At 46.1% G+C, this 25,504-nt stretch overlaps 2 protein-coding genes and 5 non-coding genes across 8 annotated transcripts; 6 read left to right on the top strand and 1 right to left on the bottom strand.

Moving 5' to 3' along the window:
• Positions 1 to 9,471: 9,471 nt before the first annotated feature.
• Positions 9,472 to 14,236, top strand: Nop56 (NOP56 ribonucleoprotein). The gene is made up of 12 exons (XM_055613151.1): positions 9,472 to 9,553; positions 9,709 to 9,798; positions 10,112 to 10,226; positions 10,508 to 10,669; positions 10,856 to 11,054; positions 11,362 to 11,549; positions 11,633 to 11,784; positions 11,962 to 12,062; positions 12,422 to 12,570; positions 12,791 to 12,912; positions 13,105 to 13,239; positions 13,792 to 14,236. The coding sequence occupies exons 1-12, from the start codon at positions 9,551 to 9,553 to the stop codon at positions 14,140 to 14,142; spliced, it is 1,767 nt and encodes a 588-aa protein (XP_055469126.1). The 5' UTR covers positions 9,472 to 9,550; the 3' UTR covers positions 14,143 to 14,236.
• LOC129675312 (small nucleolar RNA SNORD110) lies at positions 10,333 to 10,403 on the top strand. The gene has a single exon (XR_008719892.1). It is a non-coding gene; the product is annotated as a small nucleolar RNA SNORD110 (small nucleolar RNA).
• On the top strand, positions 11,158 to 11,291 carry LOC129675536 (small nucleolar RNA SNORA51). The gene has a single exon (XR_008719952.1). It is a non-coding gene; the product is annotated as a small nucleolar RNA SNORA51 (small nucleolar RNA).
• On the top strand, positions 12,125 to 12,208 carry LOC129675304 (small nucleolar RNA SNORD86). Its single transcript, XR_008719890.1, has one exon. It is a non-coding gene; the product is annotated as a small nucleolar RNA SNORD86 (small nucleolar RNA).
• Positions 12,642 to 12,711, top strand: LOC129675523 (small nucleolar RNA SNORD56). Its single transcript, XR_008719948.1, has one exon. It is a non-coding gene; the product is annotated as a small nucleolar RNA SNORD56 (small nucleolar RNA).
• LOC129675515 (small nucleolar RNA SNORD57) lies at positions 12,956 to 13,027 on the top strand. The gene has a single exon (XR_008719947.1). It is a non-coding gene; the product is annotated as a small nucleolar RNA SNORD57 (small nucleolar RNA).
• Positions 14,232 to 18,415, bottom strand: Idh3b (isocitrate dehydrogenase (NAD(+)) 3 non-catalytic subunit beta). 2 transcript variants are annotated; one of them, XM_055613224.1, is made up of 12 exons: positions 18,357 to 18,415; positions 18,142 to 18,222; positions 17,911 to 18,009; positions 17,672 to 17,792; positions 16,688 to 16,748; positions 16,481 to 16,613; positions 16,225 to 16,358; positions 16,032 to 16,134; positions 15,793 to 15,939; positions 15,373 to 15,467; positions 15,193 to 15,253; positions 14,232 to 14,658 (listed from the first exon to the last, which is right to left on the bottom strand). In XM_055613224.1, exons 1-12 carry the CDS (start codon positions 18,390 to 18,392, stop codon positions 14,572 to 14,574), a joined length of 1,158 nt encoding a protein of 385 aa, XP_055469199.1. In that variant the 5' UTR covers positions 18,393 to 18,415; the 3' UTR covers positions 14,232 to 14,571. The 2 variants fall into 2 exon arrangements, with proteins under 2 accessions (XP_055469199.1, XP_055469274.1); XM_055613299.1 differs by having other exon boundaries at positions 14,232 to 14,356.
• Between the last annotated feature and the right edge of the window lie 7,089 nt (positions 18,416 to 25,504).

The raw sequence follows: 25,504 nt of genomic DNA, 5'->3' as shown, positions 1-25,504 counted from the left end.
CGTCCTCTCGACAAGAAGATCAGGGGCACCCGGCACCCAACCTGAGGGAAGCTGATGCCAATTACGCACAAACACTGCACGGGAGCCTCCTCACCACAAGACAGAAAAGAGACAGACAACACAGCTCTCCTGACCCAACTGAAGAAAACGTGACGGTTGCGCAGGACAGGAGTCTTTTTCATGCACCAAATTCTAAAATGAATTAGATAATCTGTCTCCTGTATAAGGGTCCTTGAAGACGGTGGTTCTTTGCAAAATGTCTCCGAGCAGGCATAAGTCAGGGAAGCCAGACCATTAAAAAGGCTCTGCTAAAAGCCAAAGGCCTAACAACGTGAACATCTTAGTTGAGGATTCTCCAGAAACCCCAAGTGTTCTATAGACAGTGTTTTCCTTTCCTCTGTGTTACTTTTGTTCATAGGGGCCCTCAGAGGTACACACACATACACACATTGTACATCAGGCAAAGTCCTGGTAGTGAGAACATTTCACAGCTACTCATAAGTTATACGATAAAACAGTTTTCAATCTGAACTTCACACATAAGCTGCAGTGGAATAGGAATGAAGACATATGAACAGGAGAAATAGGGCAGTCACCTCATCTCAGTCCATCCTAGAAAAATTAACATCTCCATGAAGTGCCGAGCACGGTGGCGCAAGCCTGTAATCCCAGCGCTAGGAGGCAGAAGCAGGCAGATCTCTGTGAGTTCAAGGCCAGCCTGTTCTACGAAGGACAACCAAGGCTACATAGAGAAACCCTGTCTCAGAAGTGACAAAAGCAAAAAGATCTCCATAAAAGCTCAGTGAGCATCAGCTCTGACACTTCCTGTGGATTACACTGTTCTCCAGGGACAAACATCCTGGCTGTAAACTACCTAAGATAGCAACCCAGGAACTCAGGTAGTCTAACCCACACCAGCCAGCAAAGTCCACAGCAGCTTCCATGCCTCCAGCATAATCTTGCCTGGATAATGCCAACTCAGAAAAGCAAACAAGTGGGGGACATCTCCTGAACCATCGGCCTCCGTTACTGTTGGGCCTCTGACTGTTAACAATACAGGCCTGTTACAAACCAAATAAAGCACCTGTTTTGAGGAAGCATAATTGTGTTTAAGGGAATATATTTGCTGTCTATTGCTACGGATCAAATGAGCCCTTACACTGGTGCCTTAGAATGGGCTGGGCATAGTGGCGGTTGGGAAGCAGAGGCAAGAGGTTTGCATCATGCTTAAAGCCAATCTAGTTTATATAGTGAATTTCAGGCCAGCCAATGCTATATCGTGAGACCCTGGCTCAAAAATCCAAAAAGAAAGCAGATAAAGTACATTAAATATGTATTATGATTGAGTAGTACCTGTGGGTCAAGAATTTGGGGGTGGGCTGGGGAGGTAGCTTAATCAGTAAAGAGCTTACACTGACACTAAGAGAACCTTGAGTTTGAGCCCCAGAACTCAGGGAAAGGTCTGCAAACCCGGGCATCTATAAACCAGTGCTTCCAGAAGGGGGCATGGAGACAGACAGATCCTAAGGGCCTGGCCAGTCTAGCTCAGACATGAGCTCAATGTTCAATGATTCTGCCTCAAACACTGAAGCAGAAAGTGAGAGAGGAGGGCACTCTGTCACATATGGATCTTCACATATGTACAAACTAGAGTATTCAAACAGACACCTGCCCTCACACATGCACACACTGAGAGAGAGAGGGAGGGAGAGAGAGAAGCCCTGTTAGGATACCGAGGTTGATGAAGGAGCATCTTCATATATGTGCACCCATGCACACACACGAATAGAAGAATCTGGGAATCACTTACTAGGCCGTTCTATTTCTGGGCTCTGCAAGCAAATGAGGCTGAAATCCTCACAATCCCATAGCGGTTCACACACATGGCTATGGGCAGGAGGCTTTCATTCCTCCTGGGGATTGACAGGAGACCATGGTTATTCTCCCCGTGACTCTCCATAAAGCTGTGTCAAAGTCAAATAAAACTATGGCAGCAAATCTCCGGCAAGGGGGAATCTGTTAATAAGCAAAGGATAGGACTGCAATCTGGAATGCAGCGTGCACAGGCCAGAGAGAACTGTGCTATGTCTGCAGAACAAAGGAAAGATTGGGCATTTGTTAGGACAGAGTGATCTACACAGGAGATTTTGAAAGAAAGTCCCGTGGCACTGTGGGTATTTTTGGGAGCTGGAAGTTCAAATTGGCAATATTTAATGTATAAGCCAAGTCTTGTTTTTTTTTTTTAAGTTCTATTTTTATTTTTTCTGCATGGGTGTTTTGTCAACATGTATGTCTATGCACCATAAGAATGCCTGGTGCCCATGGAGTCCAGAGGAGGGCATCAGATCCTCTGGAACTGGAGTCACATACAGTTGCTCAGTGCTCTAACCACTGAGCCATCTCTCTATCCCTCATTGTTTAATAAATTTTCACAGCTCCTTGAGTGGGCTAAGAATGAGATGGTGAAAAAAAGTGTTAATGTGGGCTTCCAGAGAAGGGACATTACTATTCAAAAATAAACCAAGATTGCTACCTGCTCTGTTTCCTCAGATGCGACTTTCTAGCACATTCCTGTGACAGCATCACAGCCTGTGGAGGAAGGCTAGCAGTATAGCTGTGTGTAGGGCATGTCCACCCGGGCTGCCTTATCCACAACATGGGGCTAAGTCCACTCATCCTGCCAGGTGCTGGACCTGGCCAAACCGTAGAGCTTTGTAGATACAGTTTAGAAGGAACTGGACAGTATGTCCCTCCCAGTCACCACCTCTGAATCAGCGTGGTCCCGTGTGATGGCTGCTCTTGAAGTGGCTGCACCCTGGTCTGGCCTCCCCACAGCTCGGTGAGAGATTATCCTGTGGCGCTTCTCATGTCCACCCTCTCATGCCCACAGTTGTACCTAGGAGTGTCTACACTTGACTTACAGCAGCAGCCTCCTTGGTCACCAGCCACTGCCACCTTCCAGAGCCCAGAAGATACATCTGGCCACCAGCAGGCCAAGCTGATGTAGCAGGAAGACAGTCTTTTGGTACCTAGGGAGGGATCTGACTCTGGGCACCACCTGTGCTGGGACTGGGATACAGCAAGTTCTAAATGTCCAAGGACAAGGGCTACCTCCAGTTTTGTCTGTCAAGTACCCTGTTATTACATAGACTAGGTACTAGGATGCTAAGGAAATCTGGTCACCTCAGCTGGGGCTGGTTGGGCTAAACAGCTTACCTCATGTGGCAGCTGACAAGCGTGGGATGGAGTGGCTTCCTATTCCTCCCCCATGGACTTTCTAGCAGGTTAACTAGGGTTTATGCTTATGAATGGCCTCAGAGTTCCTACAGACAGTATAAGTGTCATGGGTTCTTAAACCCTGGAGCTAAGACAATGTCATTCTCTTGAATTCTTTACCCAGATTCAAGGGGTAAAAACATACAACATCTCCCAATGGCAGGAACACCAAAGAACTTGGAGCCCTTGTTCATCCATCTCAGATGTTTTGGTGGGCAAATGGAAGTATTTGCCACCTACACACAGGGCCTCACCTTGTTCAGTCTAAGCCCTGAGACACTGTCCTGCCCCTTAGGGCCCAGGGGAAGAGGTGATAGATAACATTAGGCCCCGTATCTCTAAGGGATGGGTCCCTCAGCAGAGGCATCTCTCATTGCGCACTGGTGGGTTGGGGTGAGCAGATGGACATGCCAGAGGAGAGTTTCTGTAAACCCAGAGTCCTGGGGCTCAAGAAGAGGAAGGGTGCAGAATGAGGCAGGCCTTGCTGCCATCACACTTAAGGAACCCAGTCACTTGGTGTTTTTATGCCCCAGTTTCCCCAGTTCAATATTGAGAAAAACAGTTTTCCCACTATCATCTCTGACTTGTACACTCCCTGATACTAGTAGCTGATGGGCTGGCCAGTAAGAGAAGCTGACCAGGGCACAGAGGCACACACCTTTGATCCTACCACTCTAGAGGCAGAAGCAAGTGGATTTCTATGAGCCTGAGGCCAGGCTGATCTACATAGTGAATTCTAAACCAGTCAAGGCTACACAGGAACCCAGTCTCAAAATAATTAATAATGATGATAAATTTTAGTTTTAAAATGTTTCCTTTTATAAATGAAATTATAAGACTGCCAAGATGCCTCAATGCATCCTGGATTGGTAGCACACACTTTTAATCCCAGCACTTGGGAGGCAGAGGCAGGCAGATCTTTGTGAGCTCAAGGCCAGCCTGAGCTACAGAGATAGTTCCGGGACAGCCAAGGCTACCCAAAGAAACCCTGTCTCAAAAAACTGAAAGAAAAAAAAAAGATGCCTCAATGGGTAAAAGCACTTGTGCACTTGTTACCAATCCTGATGACCTGAGTTCAATCCCTGGGGCCCACATGGTAGAAGAGAATAGTGAGACTCTGTCTCAAATAGATGACAGACAGACAGATAGATAATAAATCAAATGGGGGAAACTGTACAAGAATGTTAATTCAGAACATGGTTGCTCTAGCAAGAGATCACATCCAAAGACCTTCCAGTTCTGTGGGATCCAGCCAAAGTACAAACAGGAGACAGAAGCAAGCAGATCTGAGTTCAAGGTCAGCCTGGTATAAGCCAGTTGCAGGTAAAGAAAAGCTTAGGTCCAGGCGTGGAGGTGCACACCTTTAATCCCAAACAATGAAGGTAAAGGTTTTTTTGGTTTAGTTTTGTTTTTTTAAGAGAAAGGACTCTGGCTGGAGAGATGGATCAGCAGTTAAGAGCACTGGCTGCTCTTCTACAAGTTCTGAGTTCAATTCCCAGCAACCACCATGGTGGCTCACAACCATCTAAGATGAGATCTGATGCCCTCTTCTGGCAAGCAGGTGTACATGCAGACAGAATACTGTATACATAATAAATCGCTTTTAAAAAGAGAAAGAACTCTTAAGAAAGAATAAAGATACTAACAATTAGCAAATTTACCATCTGAGTGGATTTTCCAATTCCTATCATTTAATCAGTGAAAGTGAATATCATCTACTGCTGCTGGAAGTTGGATAGTATAGGTAACTGTTTCACCATGTGAACTTAACTGTATTTGGAGACAATGTCTTTACACATGTAAGTGAATGACTGGTGTGAGTTTAAAATGAACTTAGGAGGGTGTGTAAAAGATGGTGTTAGGAAGAAGGCTTGGTGGCTCATGCCTTTAGTCCCAGCATTTGAAAGACAGAAGCAGGCAGATCTCTATGAGTTCAAGGCCAGCATGCTCTATAAATCAAGTCCAGGACAGCCAGGGCTCTGTTACACAGAAACCCTGTCTCAACTTGTCCCCCTCAAAAAAAAGATGGTGTTAGAAAATTCTATATATAAAATGTTGTGCTATTTATTGACAAATGAACAAAAAGGTGAGCTGGAGAGACAGCTCAGTGGTGGGCATTTGCCTAGCATCCTTGAGGCCCTGAGTTCAAACACCAAAACCACAAAAAGAAAAAGGGGAAAATATTACGAAGCTATTACAAAGGTCTTGCACATTTTGTTAAATCACTCAATAATTTTAAAGGTAAACTGGGCAGGCATGGTGGTCTGTGCCTTTAACCGAAGCAGGAGGAAAAGCAATTGCATCTCTGCGAGTTAAGGCCAGTGGGTCTACATAGTGAGTTCCAGGCCTGCCAGAGTTAAATAGTAAGAACTTGTCTCAGACTAATAATATTTACAGCAATAAAAATGACCCCAAAAGCAAGATGACTGGCCCCTAACATTTGAGTGCCCACCACATGTCAGGCACCACACCTAGTTCATACCTGCCCCACTAGCAGATATCCAATAAAGGTTTGTTAAAGGGACGAATCTTTATTCTGAAGAAATAAAATCTCAAGGTCAGGTGATTAAGTCACAGAGCTTGGGTTCCCATACAGCTCTGCTTACTTTGATTCATATCACTGTAGCTTAATAAGTCATCCATAAGCCACAAGCCAGTTGTGGTGGTACACACCTTTATTCCCAGCACTCAGGGAGGTAGAGACAGGCAGATCACTGTGAGTTTGAGGCCTGGACTACAAAGTGCAGCCAAGGCTACACAGAGAAACTCTGCCAAAAAAAAAAAAAAAAAAAAAAAAATTAATGGCTTTTTCACAATTTTGTGAATAGACAGGGGGTATACCTACATGGCTCTTCTGGTCACTTGTAGGGTCTCACGCAGCTGCAGTCAGAAAGTGGCAAGGGCTAGATAGAACACAGGACACCTACTATTTCGGCAGGGAAGACTGGACCTCTGTCCATTCCCATGTAGTCTCCATAGGACTCATCAACACAGTAGCTGCATTTCTTATGAGGCAACTCAAAGGCAACAAACTTGCAAAAAGCTGAGGCCCAGAAATGGCAGACTCAATCTACCTGTGTCCATGGGGACACGGGACCTGGCTATCAAGATCATTGTTGGCCTTTCTAGAGAACAGCTACCACAGGTGATTCTAAAAGATCAGGCCTATAATTAATTCTCTCATTACTCCAGACACTATGAACAACCATAAACAGAACATGAGTATCTGTTTTAAAAATATTCAGGCAGTAGGGAGGATAACTTGGAGACAGAAACCAATGATTTCACTGTTGTAATCAGTTTAACTGATAGCCCCTCACTTGAGACCTGCTTTAGTTCTTAGCATAACTGTAGCTCCGCTGTTAACACTTTCACCTTAGCATAACAGAAACCATTTTGTCTTTAAGTCTCCATTTTAATCATAAGGTGAAATAAAGCTCAAGTTCTCAGACTCTACCACACCTAGACAATAGCCTTTACTTACAATTCAACAGTTCAGTACTTGCTGCTTAGAATGAAACAAGATAATAAATGCATGTTCTGCTTGAGGTAGAGTAAGGCTGAAATGCCCTGGCATGTTCCTGTCCCAGAAAGCTGGAAAGCCCCCAAGAGCTACCTTTCCTAAATCTCGGCCAGTCCGCTTAAAATGCTTTGTCTAGCTACCTAGATACAATGAACTTGAAAAGTAATTGCTTAGATGAACACACTGTACCTGGAGAAATTATTTTTTTTCCTGCTTGTTTGTGGCTTTTCCTTTTAAAAACTCACTTTGAAAACCACACAGGGTCTCAGTCCGGCTCCTGAGCCCAGATAGTGCTACTGACCAGTGAGTCTTTGTTCAGTGCTCAATAAACTTCTATCAATATGAATCTGGTATCCGAGTGGTCAACTTGCGGCTATTCCTGAATCCATATCATTTACAAAAGTCTACTTTGATAGAAGAGGTCTGGCTAAACTTAGGCAAGAGCAATTAATTTACCGAAGAACCTAAGGAAAAGATGGAATCTGCTATCACAATCTCCATTTTTCCTTTTTCAACAGGCTCTTGCTATGCAACCCTGACTAGCTTGGAGCTTTTCATACAGACCAAGCTGGGCTTGAATTCACAGAGAGCTGCCTCCCAATGGCTGTGACTAAAGATGTGTGCCACCACTCAACTCCTGGGGAGACATTTTAATGAAGTGATTGAGATGAGGAAGCAAAAGAAATATTTTATTTGGGTGTTTATGCCCTTTTCCCCCATATAATCACAAGCATTTATAGCTCTTACTTTTCTTGAGATACTCACTGAGCAGCCTTGCCTGCCTCTTGCCTCTCAAGTGCCAGAATTAAAGCTGTGTGCCACCATGTCCTGAAAAGCATTTGTAGCTTCCACGTTGTAATACATACACATTTCTTTGACTATCCAAGTCCACTTCATTATAAACAAATTACAGACAAATTACTCAATGATTCTAGTTATCTTTTTGCTAAGGGGCTCTCAAGATTTTTATATTCTAAACTTATACAAATATATAGATATACAGTTTACATGTGTACGTGAGATTTCTACATGTATATATACTAATGTATCTAAGTATGTATGGCTAGACAAAAGATTTATAGTCAATATTCCATACCCTATGACATATGATCTCCTAGTCTCTATAACCTACTTATTTAATATTGGCCATGAACTCTCAAGTTAACCATGTAGCCTACTAAAAGATTCTAACTTCTTACTTGAAACCCATTCCTTTATAGTTAAGCACCTGTAAAACCATGATGATTTAAGATTAAGTTTGAAATAATGGAGTTATACCATTAATATTTCCCATTACATTCTGGAATCATCCATTTACCCTTGTATGGTAATTATTTGTCGTGTTTAAGAAACTGACACGGTTAATGAGTAGATTAACTTTGAAAATCCACTCTAAAAAATGTGAAATGTGACTCAGTGGGTAAAGACACCTGTTATCAAGCCTGAGAACTAAGTTCAGTACCTGGGACCCATGTAGTAATACACACACACACACACACACACACACACACACACCAGCGTGCACACCCACAAAGATGCACACACACACATACAACGTCTTCTTTTTAAATGGGAAAAGCAGTGACTGATTCAGTTTTGAGATCATGAACCCAAATGTAATAATAACCGTATCTGTAAGCCAATACTGAGATTTTTAAGATGTAATCATTGCTCAATGCTTGATAGAGATGTGAGTGAAATGAAATGAACGATGTGCTTCAATTAAAAAAAAATGTATTTTATGTGTTCGGGTGTTCTGCCTGCATGTATGTCACCCATGGAGACCGGAAGAGAGCATGGGATCCCCTGGAACTGGAGTAGAGATGGATGTGTGCTGCCATGTGGGCGCTGGAGTTGAGCCTAGATCCTCCGGAAGAACAATCAGTGCTCTTACCACTGAGCCATCTCTCCGGCCCTTGCGTTTGAAAATACCGTCAAGTCACTGCGTTAAAAGAAAACAGACCTAACTAACAAGTGTGCCTAACGGTTGTGAGAATGTTCAAAGTCCCGTGGGAGCTGTTGAAGACCTCAGCGGGTGAGTGCCCGCCTTGAATTCACCAACAGACGGCACAGGACTGGGAGACAGACGCGAGGTCAGAAAAGAGTGAAAAGGTGGAGAGTCTTCCCTTAGCATTATTATTTTATTAAGGCAAAGACTAAGAGGTAATCAAGCTTGGGGCTTATAACTCTTACGCTAACATCAAACCGGTTTTAGTCACCTCGGCATGCCTAAACGGCCCTGGAGAACTGGAAAGCAGCTCCTCGGAAGAACTTAGGGCCTAGGCGGCCGTGAGCAACAGGCGGCGCCGAGCAAGCAGCGCCGGGGTCTGCGAAGCCCGGCACGGACAGACTCAGGAAGAGGCGGGCGGCAAGGAGCGCCATTTCTGCAGCGTCTGGGGCGGCAGGCCGGGCCCGGGGCGCCCGCCGCCAGAGGACTCCGGCCAGCGGGGACAAAAGCCCGGGAGACGAAGGACGGGGGCCTCCATCGGCGGCCGGCCGCTGGGGCGGACGTCAGGCACCGACACGCCGCCCCGGCTCCCGCAGACGCCCGGATGGGCCGCCGGCTCCCGCCCGCCGCAGTCCAGCCCGCCCGGCGGACGGTACCACAACCGCGGGCCCCTCCGAAAGCATGAAGGTGGTTCCGTCCCCGGCCTCTGATTGGTCAGGCGGGGGAGGGCGTGGTTTCCGCAGCCTGGTTCCGCGCGCCAGCGCGAGGAAGCCGCATTGCGAGCTGGGCACGGAGCAGGCGCCATGGTGAGGAGTGGCTGTGGGTCAAGAGCGATGGGAAGGCCTCGGCGTGGGTCTAGGTTTGCATTCGGGCTCGGGCGCGGTGGATGGGCCAAGGCCTGCTTTAGGAGGGACCCCGGGGACCCGGAAGTTTGATGGCCACGCGCCGGTTCCCGTTTCAGGTGCTGCTGCACGTGCTGTTCGAGCACGCGGTCGGCTACGCGCTGTTAGCGCTGAAGGAAGTGGAGGAAATTAGCCTGCTGCTGCCGCAGGTGGGTGAGATCGGTGGGTTCCCGGTGCTGCAGTGCAGCCCTTAAGGCCGCCAAGCCCCAGCATGCACCGCGTGTTCCCACGTGGCCTACAGCACGCGGGGGGGGGGGTAAGCTCTAGAACGTGGAGTATCAGTATAGTCTCCTTAGGAACGATTGGAGAAGAACATCTCAGACTCCATTTTTTAAGAATTAGAGTAGAATCGGGTGTGGGGCTCAGGCACCAATGTTTTAACTGCTATGGCAGCAGGGATTCTGATCTACTGCGCTATAGAGACCAAATCCAAAGAAAGCCCATTCATCCTTCTCTCCACAGGTGGAGGAGTGTGTGCTTAACCTTGGCAAATTCCACAATGTCGTTCGTTTGGTGGCCTTTTGTCCCTTTTCCTCATCCCAGGTTGCCTTGGAAAATGCTAATGCTGTGTCTGAAGGTGAGTTGGCCCCTGTGATACGTGATTCTTGATGATGTTTGATATTTCTGTTCTAAGCATGTAAAGTACTTCATAGTGGTTACTGGACCTGTGGTTGAGCCAGGCTTTGCAATGATGACTTGAAAAATCTGTCAATCCCCTGAGCGTCATCACTGATGTCTCCATGTTTCTGAGCAATGCCTGAAGGGATGGGTGTGCCTTCGTGATCCAATTGGAGGCAGGGTCCTCTCTTCAGGTAAAGCATCCTTCAGCCTATTACAGCAGTGTTCTTTTGTCCCAAGGTATTGTCCATGAGGACCTTCGCCTGCTTTTGGAGACCTACCTGCCATCGAAAAAGAAGAAGGTACTTCTGGGGGTGGGAGACCCCAAGATTGGTGCTGCGATACAGGAAGAGTTGGGGTACAACTGCCAGACTGGGGGTGTGATCGCTGAGATCCTTCGAGGTAAGAATCCTGTTTCTAAACTTTTAAGATTTCGTTGTATGAATATCCGTGTTTGCCTGCATGTATTGTTTATACCACGAGGGTGTAGTGCTGGAAGAAGCCAGAAGAGGGGGACTGGAGATAGAGGGCTATGAGCGTCCATGTGGCAGAGACCTTCCTTACGCATAGTCCCTGTCCTCTTTTTAGGAGTTCGTCTGCACTTCCATAATCTGGTGAAGGGCCTGACAGATGTGTCTGCCTGTAAGGCCCAGCTAGGGCTGGGACACAGCTATTCTCGTGCCAAAGTTAAATTTAATGTGAACCGGGTAGACAATATGATCATCCAATCCATAAGCCTCCTGGACCAACTGGATAAAGATATCAATACCTTCTCAATGCGTGTCAGGTAAGGTGCAGAGGCTGCTGACACTGGGCTCTTTGGCTTGGGTTTTAGTGGTTAGGAACAGCTAATTGTTAGCAGGGCTGATGGTTCCTGTGGGTAGAAGGCAGGCCTCCTTGTGCTTACCACAGGCTGTGTTCTCTTACACTGACTGTATAGAAAGGGGAGGCAGAGTACCTTACCCCATGTACACCTCAGCCTAGGGCATTGTGCCTGGTCTGTATTGTGAATGGGGAGACAATGGATTTGAGGGAGACTGGGACCTGATTTTGAAGTTTAGCATCTGGGTCAGGGAATGATTGTTCCTCTGCAGGGAATGGTATGGGTACCATTTTCCAGAGCTGGTGAAGATCATCAATGACAACGCCACATACTGTCGCCTGGCTCAGTTCATTGGAAACCGCAGGGAACTGAATGAGGAGAAGTTGGAGAAACTGGAAGAGTTAACAATGGATGGGGCCAAGGCTAAGGCCATTTTGGATGCCTCTCGGTCCTCCATGGGTCAGTGCAGAGCGCGGCAACCTGCGTAAGGTACGAGACTCCTTGAGTACCTGGTCCCCCTGTTCACACTAGGTGTTTCCTAGGCATGGACATATCTGCTATCGACTTGATAAACATCGAGAGCTTCTCCAGTCGTGTGGTGTCTTTATCAGAGTATCGCCAGAGCCTACACACTTACCTTCGCTCCAAGATGAGCCAAGTAGCCCCCAGCCTGTCGGCCTTAATTGGGGAAGCGGTGCGTCATGGGGAACTCAAAAGTGGGGGAGTAAAAATGTTAGTATTCTGTACCGCTATTATGCTTCTGGCTACCATGTTGTCCCTAGTTGCATGGTGGGGAGGAGAATAGGGGTATGAAACTGGTAGGTCAATTTCCCACTCACTTACCTGGCTTCTTCCTTGGATCTTTCTCCAGGTAGGTGCACGTCTCATTGCTCATGCTGGCAGCCTCACCAACCTGGCCAAGTACCCAGCTTCCACAGTACAGATCCTTGGGGCTGAAAAGGCCCTGTTCAGGTACCAGTGAGGGCGCCTGCCCAAATCAGGTGCTGCTTCTGGTGCCCACTGCTTTGTTTGGGGATTACAATGATGGCTGACCAGGGCTCCCTGACCTATAGGCCTCTGCTATGGGGGTGATGGCCAGTCCTGGTGTCTGAGTAATTCCCAGGGCCCAGCAAAAAGGGACTCAAGTTTCCAGGTCAGCGACATTGGATGCCTTCCCTCTCTGCCTCTGGGAACTGGGTTGGCATGTGTTGAGGTAGAAAAAGTCTATCCAAGCCTGGTGGGAAATGTGGAAGTTGTTGGAAGAGGGGGGCTTAATTAACCATTTGGGTCAATTCTTCTGACCATGAACTGTTAACTGAATATTCTCATAGAGCCCTGAAGACAAGGGGTAACACACCAAAATATGGACTCATATTTCATTCCACCTTCATTGGCCGAGCAGCTGCAAAGAACAAAGGCCGCATTTCCCGATACCTAGCAAACAAGTGCAGTATTGCATCAAGAATTGATTGCTTTTCTGGTATGCATGGGGAAGCTGGCGTTTGAGTGAAGGGGTTTTAAGGGAGGGGAAGCAAACTATCTTGGCAGCTTCTACAATGATGGTGATATTTTTCGTCAACAGAGTTCACCTAGTGAGTGTTGACTCTTTGGGTCTGAGTGAAGCTGAAGGGAGAGGGACTGGGGAGGAGTTTGTCTATCGAGGTTTATAATGGGCTTTGTCTACACGAACACACACCTAGAGGTCCCCACAAGTGTATTTGGAGAGAAACTCCGAGAACAAGTTGAGGAGCGGCTATCTTTCTATGAGACTGGGGAGATTCCACGGAAGAACCTGGATGTCATGAAGGAAGCCATGGTTCAGGTCAGTGTGGTTTCTGTAGTAACTGAGGACCATAATTAGCTGTTGGAAGTGATGAAATGACTTGGCCTGACCTTAAGTAATGGAGGCAAGAAAACTGATTTAATGAGCCTGATCCAGCAAGACTGCAAGTGTTGTGGCAAGCCAGGGGTTTTCCAGGTTTTTAGTGTTTTGTTTTGTTTTGTTTTTTTCCAGGCTGAGGAAGCAGCTGCTGAAATAACCAAGAAGCTGGAAAAACAGGAGAAGAAACGCTTGAAAAAGGAAAAGAAGCGACTGGCTGCACTGGCCCTGGCATCCTCAGAAAACAGTAGTGCTCCAGAGGAATGTGAGGTCAGTCCTGTGTGGATCCTAGGTTGTAGGATTCTCAGTGGTAGAACAAAGACAGCAAACCATGGTCTGGAGCTTGGGCTTTTGGACCAAAACACCTAAAACTACCTCTTGATCTATAGGGAGGAGATAGGTGCTGAGAACTTGACTAAGAGCCCAGAGTGCTGGTTGTAGCACATGGCCCATTCCATGGGCAAATGCGCTCTGTCCTCAGCTGCCTCCCAGGAAGTCCTCAACCGGGGGTAGTGTGAATTCCTGCTCTCCCTGTTCTGTGTCTGGAGGTGATAGTGTCTCATGATGGATGGTGGGCAGAGGGAGGTCACCAAACAGTCTAGAATTGTCCCTTAGAGTTTTCATCTTGAGCTATTAGTAAATTCCATTTCAGGGTCCCTTGGGAGCTCTGCATGATGTCCAATTGTGACCATCATACAGGGTTTTTTCCCCTAGGGTCCAGGAACACTGTTAAAATGTTTGCTCTTCTGCCTGGGTTCTGATGGGAACTGTGACGGTTCAACAAGTAAGCAACTAGTCTCATGTCTTGATTCCCCCCTTTAGGAGATACAGGAAAAACCTAAGAAGAAGAAAAAGCTAAAACTCCAGGAGACCCCACAGGAAAATGGAATGGAAGACACACCTGTCTCTTTACCTAAAACCAAGAAAAAGAAAGTTCCCAAGGAGGAGTTGCCCAGCGATCCTGAGGAGATACCTACTAGCAGTGTAAGTCTTAAGAGGAAGAAATCCTCACCTAAGGAGGAAGCAGCCAGTGAACCGGAAGAGGCAGCAAGCCCAGCTGTCCCTAAGAAGAAAAGGAAACTTTCTAAAGAGGAGCCTGAAGCTGCTGCTAGCTCCACAAAGAGCAGCACGAAGAAAAAGAAAAAGTCCCAAAAAGTATCCCAGGAAGACTAAAATGGACATGCTGGGGGGGGGGGGGGGGGGGCATGCCTAAGGTGACAGTTCCTACCCATGATAAACCCCAATAAAAACACAAAAACAGATAAGATAGCATGTGTTTGTTTATTGAACAGTTCATGGGCGTATGTGGGATTTATGACAGGGCATCAAGGACAGCTTCAGTGAAGTCATGACAAGTGGCATAACCACCCATATCTGATGTTCGAACCTGTGGGAAAAAGTTGTCATCATCCTGTGGTCTGGGCCTGGTCCCAACACCCACCCTGTGCAAGTACACCTAAAGCCAGCCCCCAGGACAACCTAGCCTCTGCCAGAAAAGCAATCATGGTCTACTGTCTAGATGTTCTCGTCCCTGGTCCATTGTACTGAAGGGATGTGTAGGTAGGTAGCATGGTCCTTTTGAAGTTGTAGGGAGTAAGGGCTCTAGCCCCCATGGGGGTGCAGGTGGCCGATGACAGACTTGATGAAGTCAGTTGTGGTGCTGTAGCCTCCCATGTCTCGAGTCCGAACCTACAGCCGCCACCAGCAATAGCCGTGGGGAAGAAAAAAGAGCCCATGAAGGAGATGGGGCATTATGATGAGATGGAGACCAAGAAAAACAAGATGGGATGTGGCAAGAATGGGAGGAAGTGAGCAGGTGTGGAGACAAAAGGACCTGCCCACTCCATTTGAGTAGGCAAGGCAGTACAGGAGGCTAAGCAGTGGGATGGGGGTGCATATCAAAGGATGAGATGAAGTTTACCTTGCAGGAAATGAAAGACCAGGTGGGAGGGAAGACAGGCACAATCTTGCCTGCTAGCTCTACCCCAGACAAAGCTGCAAGGTACACATTCGGATGGCCCAAGAAAGGGGCAATGGACGGTGCGGGGAAGGGTGCAGGAGTCGGAACTAAGACAAGAAGACCAAGAGAATGAAATAGCCAAGAGAAGGGAGGTGAGGAATAGCCCTGAGATCACAGCAGGTATTGGTGGAAACCTGGAGGGAAAAGGTCCCTCAGGTTTCCCTGCGAACAGTGCTGAGCCCTTGAAACCTTTCTAAACTCACCTTGCCAACTTTGATCACCTTCTTCACTGCATCTGCGATCATGCTGGAGTGATACTCAAGGCTGTCAACACAGGAGAAACTGAGAATCTAACCAGAACACCCCCACCCTTTCTTTTCCACTTTGCTTCCCCTTTAAACACCCATCCACCCACCACCCCACTTCAGCTTTCTATAACCTACTTGAGATGCCGCAGCATGTTAGAAGCTGACAGCAGCATGGCTGTGGGATTGGCTATATTCCTGCCCACTGCCTGGGCAAATGGGTGCCGGGCACCCTGTGGAAAAGAGAAAGCCAGAATCACTGGAGGTGAAGACCTGTCAAAGCTGTTATGGCACAGAAGACGGCAGGCCAAGGCAATTGAGAAGAAGCCGACATTGTCATTTACAAGTGAGGCACTGGGAGAGCAAAGAAACAGGACTCGGATTTTTTTTTTTTTTTTTTTTTTGAGACAGGATCTAACTATGGAGCTCTGGGTATCCTGGCTACATACACCAGGTTGGCTTTGGACTCACAGAGATCCACCTGCCTCTGCCACCTCCGAAGTGCTGGGATTAAAGGCGTGTGCCACCATCCCCCGGGGAAAAAAGGGGAAAACTCACCGTCTCAAAGACTGCATACTCTGCACTGTAACTCTCACCAGGGACCACACCAGCTCCCCCAACAAGGCCAGCAGCCAGATTGTCAATAATGTTCCCATAAAGATTGGGCATCACAAGCACATCAAACTGGTAAGGATTCTGAACCAGCTAGGGGTGAAACGAGAGAATGAAGAAAAGAGTTCCACAAAAAGAGAGTTCCATTCCCTGCCCTCTCTCTGGACACTCACAAAGGGCCTTACCTGCATGCAGCAATTGTCTATGATCATTGTTTCAAACTTGATTTTGGGGTACAGTTCAGCAACTTCCTCACAGCACTGCAAGAACAACCCATCCCCAAGTTTCCTGTTCATGGGCCAAGGAGACAAAAATCACTCAAAAAAGTTCAGGGGATACTTCTCCGGGAGCCCAGGCCACAGGAAAACCATGCCTCACATGATGTTGGCCTTATGGACTGCTGTGACCTTGTTCCGCCCTTTCTTGGTGGCATAGTCAAATGCAAACTTTGCAATCCTCTGAGACTTGGTTCGAGTAACAATCTTCAGGCACTCAATAACACCCTTTGCACTCTGAGTGAAAGAGAAGTGACTGACAGCACTAAGAAAGAAGGTAAGGAGGCCTCTACCTCTTGCATGCCTCCCCCCCAACCCCCTCCCTACACACACACACACACACACACACAGTTTCTTACCTCATGTTCCAGAGAGCTATATTCCCCTTCTGTCTGTTCTCGAATGATTACCAGATCTAGATTGTTGTGCCGAGTCATGTACCCAGGAAGTGACTTCACATGGACCACGTTGGCAAACAAGTCCAACTTACGCCTGAGGGTAGACAGCCATCAACTTTGTGCCAGGTGCCCAGCACCCCTTTCACCCAAGCCTACCCATCCACCTACCTCAGCTGCATATCATAAGAAGCTAATTCACCCTTATACTCCATTGGGGTGTAGATCTTTCCTGTGGCAACAAAGTATAGGGGAAGGAGTGTTAGAAAACGGTCAAGTCTGAGGGAGCAGAGACTAGTGTGCAGTCTCCCCAGTGACTTCATTCAATCCAGACTCCCATCTCCCACTCCCAAATCCCTCACCCTTTTACTGCTTCTCACAAAAGGCAGAGGAGAATCATGTAGTTAAAATCAGAAAAACTGAGTTTAATGCTTTAATTTCAGTTACTTTATTTATGGTGAAATTTCTTATAAGATTTTTTTTTTTTTAATGTATATTGGTGTTTTTCCTGCATGTATGTTGGTGTCAGATCACCTGGAACTTGAGCTACAGACTGCTGATTGTGAGCAAAACACAGAACAAGTGTGGAAAGGAAAACAGGAATGCCAGGGGCCAGATTATAAAGAACTGACTTTCCTCTGCAAAAGCAGGCCCTGGTAGTCAGGCTGTCCAAGAAAATAGATTTGAAAAATGACCTATAGGGGAAAATCTAGAAGACAAAATAATCCGATAAGGGCAATACCACAGCACAGCAAAAGAAATGAAATGGTTAGAATGGGCATTGCACACAGGGCTGGGGTGACACCCAGATTTTAATCTTGGCACTGGGGAATGCAGAGGCAGGTAGATCTCTGTGAGCTCAAGGCCAGTGTGGGCTACAAAGAGTTCCAAAATAGACAGGACTACACTGAAAAATCATGCCTTAAAAAAAAAAAAAAAGTGTGGGGGGTGCAACTGCAGACACAGCTAACAGACCACGGTGACACAGGCACCAAGCCCTTTCTGACCTCACAAACTCCTGGTTTCCCACTGAGAAGAAACAAATTCCCCAAATATCAGTAGAGGGCACTCTGGAAAGCTGATATATGCACGCTGCAGAGAGAGGCTTTATGAACACTGCTCATTTGAATTTAAATGCCAGAGTGTCATACAAACCAATGATGGCAACTTTGTTCTCCTTCATGGAACTCAGCACCTGCTCCAGCTTCTCCTCAGAAGCCATGTTCTGCACCTCGCTCAGGTGGTGCTCCTTGAATTCCACAGGGACAGCAGCAGCCTTCAGGGATATAAGTCCAAGCACAGGACTGGGTCGGGTCTGAACTTTCCAAGGCAACCCATCCATCCCTGCAGCCAGATCAATCACCCATCCCCTGTCCCCGGCTACGGCTACTCACCTTGAACACTTCCTTGACAGCGTGCATGAGCTCTGGCCCCACGCCATCTCCCGGCAGCATGGTCACGGGAAAGGCACCCTCCACCCTCACATCTTCTGCCTGTAAGTGGGGCCAGCAGAGATGGGAGGGACAGAGGCAGAAGTCAGAGACAGGGAGGTTGGGAGGGGAAACCCAGGGGAACGGCAAGGAGGCGACAAGGACGAGCGAGAGCGAAGCCGGACTCGAGCGTACCTGTTTCTGCGAGGCGGCGTGAGCGGTAGCCGATGTTCGGAGACCTCTCCAAGCCCCGGAGTTCCGAGCGCCGACAACCGCCTGAGACAGACATGAAGGTCAGATCTGGGACACCCGGGCCCCTTACACCGCGATGACTTTGCCCTCCTTTGGAACCCTCAGACAAACCCTCTGCTCGCCCGCCCACCCTCTGAGAAGCGCGTCCCGGGCCTCACTCGGGTCAGCCAGCGGACATTGCTCAGCGCTGCCATGTTCTGCAGAGGGAGTCGCGCGGGAAGTGACGCCGGAAGCCAGCGCGGCCGTGGGAGCCGGACTTCCTGTCATCCCTGGAGAGTCGCTGGTTCCGTCTTCTCTACTAATCGGCGGGGTCTACCGGTTCGTTTACCTGCTGTCTTTCTGTTTGGTAGTGTAGGGTCGTGGGTCGCACAACCAGTTTGTCTGTTTTTTCAGTCGTCGGATTTAATTTCTTTTGAAACTTCAAAACAACATTAAAGAATATGTTGCTATTTATCGAACAAGACCGTGAGTTTAACAATAAATACCCAGTTACTGGGTATTTATCAAGCCCCTCGTTTTTGTTTGTTTTCTTTTTAAACTACGGAGTCTTATTCTTCGCTCTAAACAGTTGTTATAGACTTGAACTTCGTCGCTAATAGAAACGATATTTGTACGACACATTTCTTTTGTCATGAATATTTTAAAATATCATCTACTTTGACTTTAAAACATCATACCTACTTTGACATTGTTGACCCAGTGTTAGGTCATGTTATTCAAAGAATTAGTTGTTCATTAAATTAAATTGTTATTCAATAAAAGCAATGTAAGCAGGGCGGTGGTGGCGCATGCCTTTAGTCCCAGCACTCGGAAGGCCAGAGGATCTCTGAGTTCGAGACCAGCCTGGTCTACAGAGTGAGTTCCAGGACAGCCAGGGTCACACAGAGACCCTGGGTCTTGTGGGTGGGGGTTGGGGAGAAGCAGTACATAGGCCACCAAAGGGCGCCTTGAAAGTCAAAGAACAGATGCACACTCAGAAAGCTGATGCTCTCCTTCCACCGTGTAGGTTTCAAGGGTTGAGCTCAGCCCTTGGTGATTGGCAGCAGGCACCGTTAACCCAGTGAGCCAGCTCATCAACTTAGTGTTCTTTTCTTTTCTTTTTTCCTTTTTTGGTTTTTGGAGACAGGGTTTCTTTGTGTAGCCCTGGTTGTCTGGGACTTGCTTTGTAGACCAGGCTGACCTCAAACTCACAGAGACCCGCCTGCCTCTGCCTCCGTGAGTGCTGGGTTTACAGGCATACACCACCACACCTGGCTCCAAGTTAGTTTTCTTATTATCATATACCAACATAATGAGTTTTCTTTGTAATCTGAATTACTTTGAAAATTACTTTGAATTACATTTAAAAGCCGTCTAGGACATGATCCATGCTTTTCAGTGTTCTTCCAAAGAAGTCCTTGGCACACAAAGGACTCATAATGTCTTCTCTGTAAAGACTGGTTCGATCTTTTCCCCCCTACAGCCTTGAGCAATCAAGGGAGTGATCTAATGGCAACTTTTTGAAGATGGAGTCTGAGGGAGTTTTGAAAGAAGTAGAACGCCATCTGTGACTGTGGGTTAAACTGGATTTTACAGATGTGACTATACTCAGTCTAGAGGAAAGTGGATTGTAAGCAAAAGTGGTGCCTTTCCTTCCCCAGAATAAAAGATGAGGGGTTGTTAAAGTCACTTAGGAAGTGTTCTCAGGAGAAATGTGTCAATACAAGAAAAGTGCTGGAGAAGGGGTTCAGCAAGCTGTGGCCACAGCTGGAGTTTTCCCTCCACCTGACTCCCTGCAGACCTCTGAAACATGAAGAATGTCTCAAGATTGTTCTGATTTGAGGCAAGACTTCCTGGCATGCTTTGCCCTTGTATCACACAGGCCAAGGACAGCTCTCGAAGAGGAGGAAGTCGTTAGCAGTTAATGACTAGCAGCTGAAGCAGTTGAAGGTCTGGACAGACCTGCCGGCCAAGAGGTACTTAGCAAAGCAGCTTCGATGCTGAGCTGGTAAGAAAGCCCCATGACTGCAAATCAGTAGATTGGACCTGTGTGAAGAGACGAAGCATATATAGTGAGGAATGAGAAGTAAGGTTAGTGCAAGTTCTAAACCAGAGAGAAAATGATGTATGAGCAACACTGTTGAGCCTGGGGACCATGGAAATTATCCTTATTTAGGTGTAGATGGCTTTGGGAAGGATGCAAACATTTGGGTTCATTTAAAAGCACCATCTTCAGAAGGACCTCTGTTGAGTTGGAGCCCTTTCAGAGGAGGACACAGATCCACAGCACTGAATGGTCATTCTTGTTGCAGTGTGCCTGCCAGGGCAAAAAAGACCTCCTGGAAGGAATCCATGTACCATTCCAGGAAATCAGATATGGCAAAGCATGAAAGATTATCAAGGAAGAATGCAAAGCAGGAACATTTTTGTTACTTAATTTTCTACACAGGGTCTCACTGTATAGCCCTGGCTGAGCTGGAACTCACTGTGAAGACCAACCTGACCTTGAACTCACTGAGATCTGCCTCTTTTTATTTCAACCAGTATTTAAGTAGCATGTGTATATTAATTAGTAATTAAATGATAACAATTCTCTTAAAAAAATAGAAATAGTAAAGGACAAAGTTTCTGTCCCTCAAACCACAGGCAGTTAACTGTGTCCTTTAAAAGCTTTTTTGTGTGTACACACACGCAGGAAGGAGGGGAATTTAGTACTGGTTTTAGTGTGCACTTCAGAATAGTTTCATACTCTATATGCTTACTGTTACATAATTTATCTTTTTCTCTAGACACTATCTTACATGTCATAGGGATATAAGACACTATGTCATAAAGAATGAGAAAACCCGTTTTTAAATTATTATTATTATTTTGGTTTTTCAAGACAGAGTTTCTCTGTGAGCCTTAGCTGTCCTAGAACTCCTAGATCTACCTGCCTCCACCTCCCAAGTGCTGGGGTTAAAGGCAGGCACCACCACGCCCTGAAAAACAAACAAACAAACAAAAACAAAAAACAATTCTTTTGCTCCACTGCTATACTATGCTGTAATGCAAATTTACTGAATTAACTAATTCTTTCTTAACTAGGCAAATGCCTAGAATGAAATCTGATTTGGGCTGTTACCAGCAACACTGCTGTGTACATTTTGCTTTGCACACATGATGAAGATTAAAGCCGCCCCACAAAAGCACCCCTAGCCTTGTATTTCAGATGAAATGGTGCGTTCAGGATAGTTTGGTTGTAGACCCGTGTGTGTTTCACTTATGAGTTTGTTCTGATGCCATAAACAGAAAGCTCATTAATCATGAGGGCTCTCAGTTTCTCTTTCTTTACTTCTGAAAGTTCAAAAGTTACTGAGATGGATTTAGCTGCTTAGTAATGTCTCCAGGGACCCAGGCTCTTCGTCATCACCTCTGAACTCCAGTGGCTTGTGTGATGTCCTCATCTTTGTTTTATAGCCACAGCATAGCAGCTAATGCTCTGGACATCACTTTTGCATTCACAGGTAGAAGATGGATAAAAGAACAAACAGTCCCAACCATTTATATATTTTCTTAACTGAAATGTTAAGGCTTGAGACTAGGAAGATGGTTCAGCCAATAAAAACATTTGCTGTGCAAGCTTAATGACCTGAGTTCAGGTCATTAGGTTCATTGAGTTCCCTGTGCGATGGCAATTCTCGGTTGTCAGCTTGACTAAATCTGGAATGAACTACCAGACAGAAATAGAGGGCACATGAGTGATCCGGATCTTGAGGCAGGAAGACACAGACTTTTGATCTGGATCGGCACAGGCCTTTAATCCGGATCTTGAGGCACACCTTTAATGTGTGCCACCCCTTCTGCTGGAGACCTACATAAGGACCATGGAAAAGGGACGGGTTCCTTTGATCTTTTGCCTGCTTGCCCTCACTTTACCATCACATCCATTCCTTGGAGTCCATCCTATAGAGAAGACCAACTGAGAAACCTAGCCTTGTGGAACCGAGAAACCCTTGGACTTCCTATTCACAGCTAGCCATTGTTGGATTAGTTGGACTGTAGCCTGTAAGCCATTCCAATAAATTATGTGTGAGGGAGAGAGAGACAGACAGACAGACAGAGATTCAACCCTGGCTGATACACCCTGGAACCCGTGTAAAAGGAAGGCATTAGCAAACATCTATAGTCGCTGGACTTCTGAGGAAGGACAGAGACATGGGACTAGCTTGTGGACCAGCTAACCTGGAACATGGCAGCAGAAGCCAGAGACCCCGCCTCAAAACAAAGCAGAAGGGGGAAACCAACGCTGGGGAATTGTCCACTGATCTTCACACATGCAATAGCATGTTCATGCCTGCAGACACCACACACACACACACACACACACACACACACACACACACACACACCACAAGCAGCCCAAATACCAAAGCTTTCTCAGAAACATTCTCATCAAATTTTTGAATGTCATAGGTCAGAACTAGACCTATAACTATTCTCACTACAAAGAAAGCTGACAATGAGGGAAAGCCATTCATTCAGATTAGCTTAAAACAATTCACATTCGGGCTACATATTAGAATCATGTGCACCTTCAGAGATTTCTATATAATCCGTTTGGGGTAGAATCAAGGCATAGTAGGTTTTTATTTTGTTTTTATTTGTTTTTTTTTTTTTTTTTTTCAAAAGCCCCGTGGATGCCTCTAAAAGCCAGAGTTGAAAACAGAGCTTGGTAGTTAATGCCTTTAATCCCGGCACCTGGGAAGCAGAGGCAGGCGGATCTCTTGAGTTTGAGGTCAGCCTGGTCTACATAGTGAGTTCCAGGACAGCCAAGGCTACACAGAGTGAGGCAGAATCAGGCAGATCTCTACACAAAGAAACCCTGTCTCAGAAAAAAGAAAAGAATAGAAAAGAAGAAGCCCAGTAGCTTACACCAATTATCCTTCATTGGATCTGGGCTGGCAAACCATGACTAGATTTGGCTTCAATGATACATAGCACACAACCTAAACAAAAGAGAGGTTTAATTCTCAAGTATGTGATAGGGGTGTAGCTCAGCAACAGACTGTTTGTTAACTATACACAAGCTCTGGGTCCAATCCCTAGAACTGAAAACGAAAACAAAGAAACCATAGTTTCATGATGATAGGTGATCCAGCACAGGTCCTCTATCCTGTCAAAGACAGACTCCATTTCACCGGCCCATGTATTGTGATCTTCGTTCCCAAGGTCATTCAAGATCCACATAGGTATTTCAGTTCCAGAGCACCAGCCAGGAGGGAGAACTGGGTACGAGCAGAGCAGGCACCTGCCAGCCCTAACAACACTTCCTTGAGATGTGTGGGTGGTCTCTGCCCAGATCACACATGTCCAGAACACTTTGGTTTCAAATGCCTTTTCTACCCTAAAATGACAAGCATGTGCTCAACATTTTTTTTTCCTCATGCTGTTATGGTTTTGTATTTACTGTTATTTATCTGAAATTTAGTTTCATAGGATAATGATAACTTTAATTAGTTTTGCTAATTCCCCTGGCATCACTTATATACCTTTTTTTCCAGACAGGAAATCCTGCCTTAGTCATATATAGATGTTCCTTGACTTATGACAGGATTACATTACAACAGATAGATTATGAATTAAAAATATTAAGTAAAAAATGTTTTTAAAACAACTCATCCACCAAATAACATAAGCTAAACTAGTCTACCTTAATGCGTTCAGAACATACTAATTAACTTACAGTCTTTAAACCCAGTGTATATTTTATAATAAATGTTTGATGTCTAGTGACTTATTGGATGCTACACTAAAAGTGAAGTCAGAACAGGCATGCATGCTTTGTTGGATCTCTCTTTATAACCCTGTAATTTGCTATGTAGACCAGGCTGGCCTGGAACTCAGAGAGATCCACCTGCCTCTCTGCTTTCTAAGTACAAGGATTAAAGGTGTATGCCACATGCCTGACAAATAGGTTTGTATTAATTACTTTAAAAAAAAGATTTATTTATAATTTATACATCATTCTGCCTGCATGTGTGTCAGCAGGCCAGAAGAGAGCACCAGATCTTATCAGTAGATGGTCATGAGCCATCATGTGGTTGCTGGGAATTGAACTCAGAACCTTTGGAAGAGCAGCCAGTGCTCTTAACCTCTGAGCCAGCTCTCCAGCCCCTATATTAATTACTTTTAGCGTTGCTGTGACAAAACACAAGACAAAATCAGCGTAAAGGTAAACATTTATTTTGGCTCATGGTTCCAGGAGACACAGTCCATCACAGTGGGGAAGAGATATGGCAGCAGGAGCAGGAAGCAGCTGGTCACATTACATCTGGTAGGGAAGCACAGAGGCATGCACAATGGTGCTCATCTCGCTTTCCCATTTGATTCAGTCTGAACTGGTACTGCCCACATCGAGTGTGGGCCTCCCACCTCAGGTAACACAGGTAACCTTTCACAGGCATGCCCGAGTGGTCTCTCTTCAGTGACAAGCAATACTAACCATCACCAGTCCACTCCTTGTCAACTTGACACCCAAACACATCGCTTTTAAGCTATAACCGTCCCTCCACTTCTTGTTCCCATAGGCTCGTGGCCATCTTATAGTGCAAAATACATTCAGTTCAGCTTCAAAAATTGCCATATAGTTTGATAGTTCCAACACTGTTTGAAAATCCAAAGTCTTCTGAGACTCAAAGTAATCTTTTAACTGTGAGTTTCTATAAAACAAAACCAAATTACATGCTTACAATACACAATGGCACAAAATAAACAGTTTCATTGCAAAAGGGAACTGATTTCTGTTTCTTATCAATTCCTGTTCCCAAAGCACAGCCCAGCAGGTGACAAGTGGTCACTGGCCGTAAAAGCAAATCTCCTGTCCAGTGCAAACAACTGAATTCAGCTTTTAGAGGAGTAAATGGCTTTTGTGTTTACATTAAACTGTCAGGTGCTGTCTGAGCTCTCTGAGAATCTGGCTCTGGAAATGGGATATGATCCTTCCACGTCAGACCCACCCATGTCTGTCTCTATGTCCTACCCTTCCTTTCCTGAGTCATGTTGGCTCCTGATTCTGTGACAGGAACAAAAAAAGAACAATAAAGTAGCCAAAGTAAAGGTGTTCTGACTGTTACTTATCTTGTAATATAAAGCTCTGTCTGCTGCTTACACCCTTTCAAAGCCAAAAGCAGTGTGGTAGATGAAGATTTACCTGGGAACTAACTCATTCCCATGGCTTAACAATCTGCACAGAGGTAGCATTCATTTATTATGTATGTAGTATACAGTTTGGGTTCTGTTTTCCTTTCCTTTCCTTTCCTTTCCTTTCCTTTCCTTTCCTTTCCTT

Source organism: Psammomys obesus, unplaced genomic scaffold (genome assembly GCF_907164565.1).
Source record: "Psammomys obesus unplaced genomic scaffold, mPsaObe1.curated_primary_1811, whole genome shotgun sequence".
Lineage (NCBI taxonomy): Eukaryota > Metazoa > Chordata > Mammalia > Rodentia > Muridae > Psammomys > Psammomys obesus.
Note: the sequence above shows the minus strand (reverse complement) of the source record. Positions and strands in the feature narration are given on the sequence as shown.